At 59.2% G+C, this 1,764-nt stretch overlaps 1 protein-coding gene across 1 annotated transcript in view; it reads left to right on the forward strand.

Moving 5' to 3' along the window:
* LOC103921969 (protocadherin gamma-C3-like) overlaps positions 1-1,764 on the forward strand; it is a 38,626-nt gene that overhangs the window by 1,016 nt on the left and 35,846 nt on the right. The window contains 2 exon segments of the mRNA XM_009330027.1: positions 2-331; positions 333-1,762. Coding sequence (XP_009328302.1) covers positions 2-331; positions 333-1,762 — 1,760 coding nt within the window.

Raw genomic sequence — 1,764 nt, forward strand, 5'->3', positions numbered from 1 at the left:
GGGCTCCGCTGGGGGGAACGGGGTAGCCGACCTGGCGCTGGACCTCGGGCGGCTGCCGGGGCGCCGGCTGCGGGTGGTGTCCGGCGGCAACAAGAAGTACTTCGGGGTGGATCTGACGAGCGGCGCGCTGCTGGTGAGCGAGCGGATAGACCGGGAGGAGCTCTGCGGCGCGCTCTCTCCCTGCTCCCTCAGCTTTGAGATCGTGGTGGAAAACCCGCTGGAGCTGTACAGCGGCGCCGTGGAGATCCAGGACATCAATGACAACGACCCGGTTTTTCCCAGCAGCCAGGCGAGGCTGGAAATCAGCGAGTCAGTGGCGGGCGGGGGCCGGCGCCCCCCGCGAGAGCGCGCAAGACCCCGATGTGGGGGTTAACTCTTTGCAGACCTACCAGCTCAGCGCCAACCCGCACTTTGCGCTCGACGTGCAGACGAGGGTGGATGGCAGCAAGTACGCGGAGCTGGTGCTAGAGAAGGAGCTGGACAGGGAGGAGCAACGGGAGCTGCACTTGGTCTTGACCGCGCTGGATGGAGGCAGCCCGCCGCGGTCGGCCCACGTGCAGATCCACATTGATGTTGTGGACGCCAATGATAACGCCCCGGTCTTCAACCAGTCCGCCTACAAGGCAAGCGTGAGGGAGAACACGCCCAGTGGTACCCTGGTCGCCAGGATCAGTGCATACGATCTGGATGATGGGCCCAACGGAGACATCGTCTATTCCTTCAGCAGCCACACACCTGCCAAGGTACGAGAACTCTTTGCTCTGGACTCAGCCACGGGGGAGTTGAGGGTCAAGGGACAGCTGGACTATGAGGAAACGAAGCTGTATGAGATTTACTTACAGGCGAAAGACAAGGGCGCTGTTCCTGGCATGGCTCATTGCAAAGTGCTGGTGGAAGTTGTGGATGTGAACGACAATGCTCCAGAGGTGACAGTGACTTCTGTGTACAGCCCCGTGCCTGAAGATGCAGCCCCAGGGACGGTCGTAGCTCTGCTGAGTGTAACGGACTTGGACTCCCATGATAACGGTCTGGTGAACTGCTTCATTTCTCCTGGGATCCCGTTCATGCTCAGCTCCTCCCTCAAAAATTACTACACATTGAAAACAAAAGCAGCTCTGGACCGGGAAAAGGCATCAGAGTATAACATCACTATCACAGCTAGGGACTCGGGCTCACCACCATTGTCTGCAGTAAAACAGATCCTGGTGCAGGTGTCAGATGTCAATGACAATGCACCCAAGTCTTCCCAGGACTCCTATGATGTCTACGTGCTGGAGAACAACGTGCCTGGCATCCCCATCCTTAACGTGAGCGCCACAGACCCGGACCTTGGGCGCAACGCCCATCTCTCCTATACCCTCTTGCAGGGTGACCCCACTGTAGGCCACATCTTCTCCATCAACCGGGAGAATGGCACCCTCTACCTGCTCACCTCCCTGGACCACGAGGACCAGGTGGAGTTCAGCATGATGGTGCAGGTCCAGGACGGTGGCTCTCCACCTCTGGCCACTAATGTCTCTGTCAGTGTGTTTGTCACTGACCTCAATGACAATGCCCCAACCGTGCTGTACCCTCACCCCAACACCACTGCCACCTATACTGATGTGGTGGCACCAGGCACCCCTGCCGGGCACATGATCACCAAGGTGGTGGCGGTGGATGCGGATGCAGGGTACAATGCCTGGATCTCCTATACCCTGTTGCAGGCCACTGACCCCAGCCTCTTCTCAGTTGGGCTGCACAGTGGGGAGATCTTCACGGCCC

Source organism: Pygoscelis adeliae, unplaced genomic scaffold (genome assembly GCF_000699105.1).
Source record: "Pygoscelis adeliae isolate BGI_AS28 unplaced genomic scaffold, ASM69910v1 Scaffold248, whole genome shotgun sequence".
NCBI classification, from domain to species: domain Eukaryota; kingdom Metazoa; phylum Chordata; class Aves; order Sphenisciformes; family Spheniscidae; genus Pygoscelis; species Pygoscelis adeliae.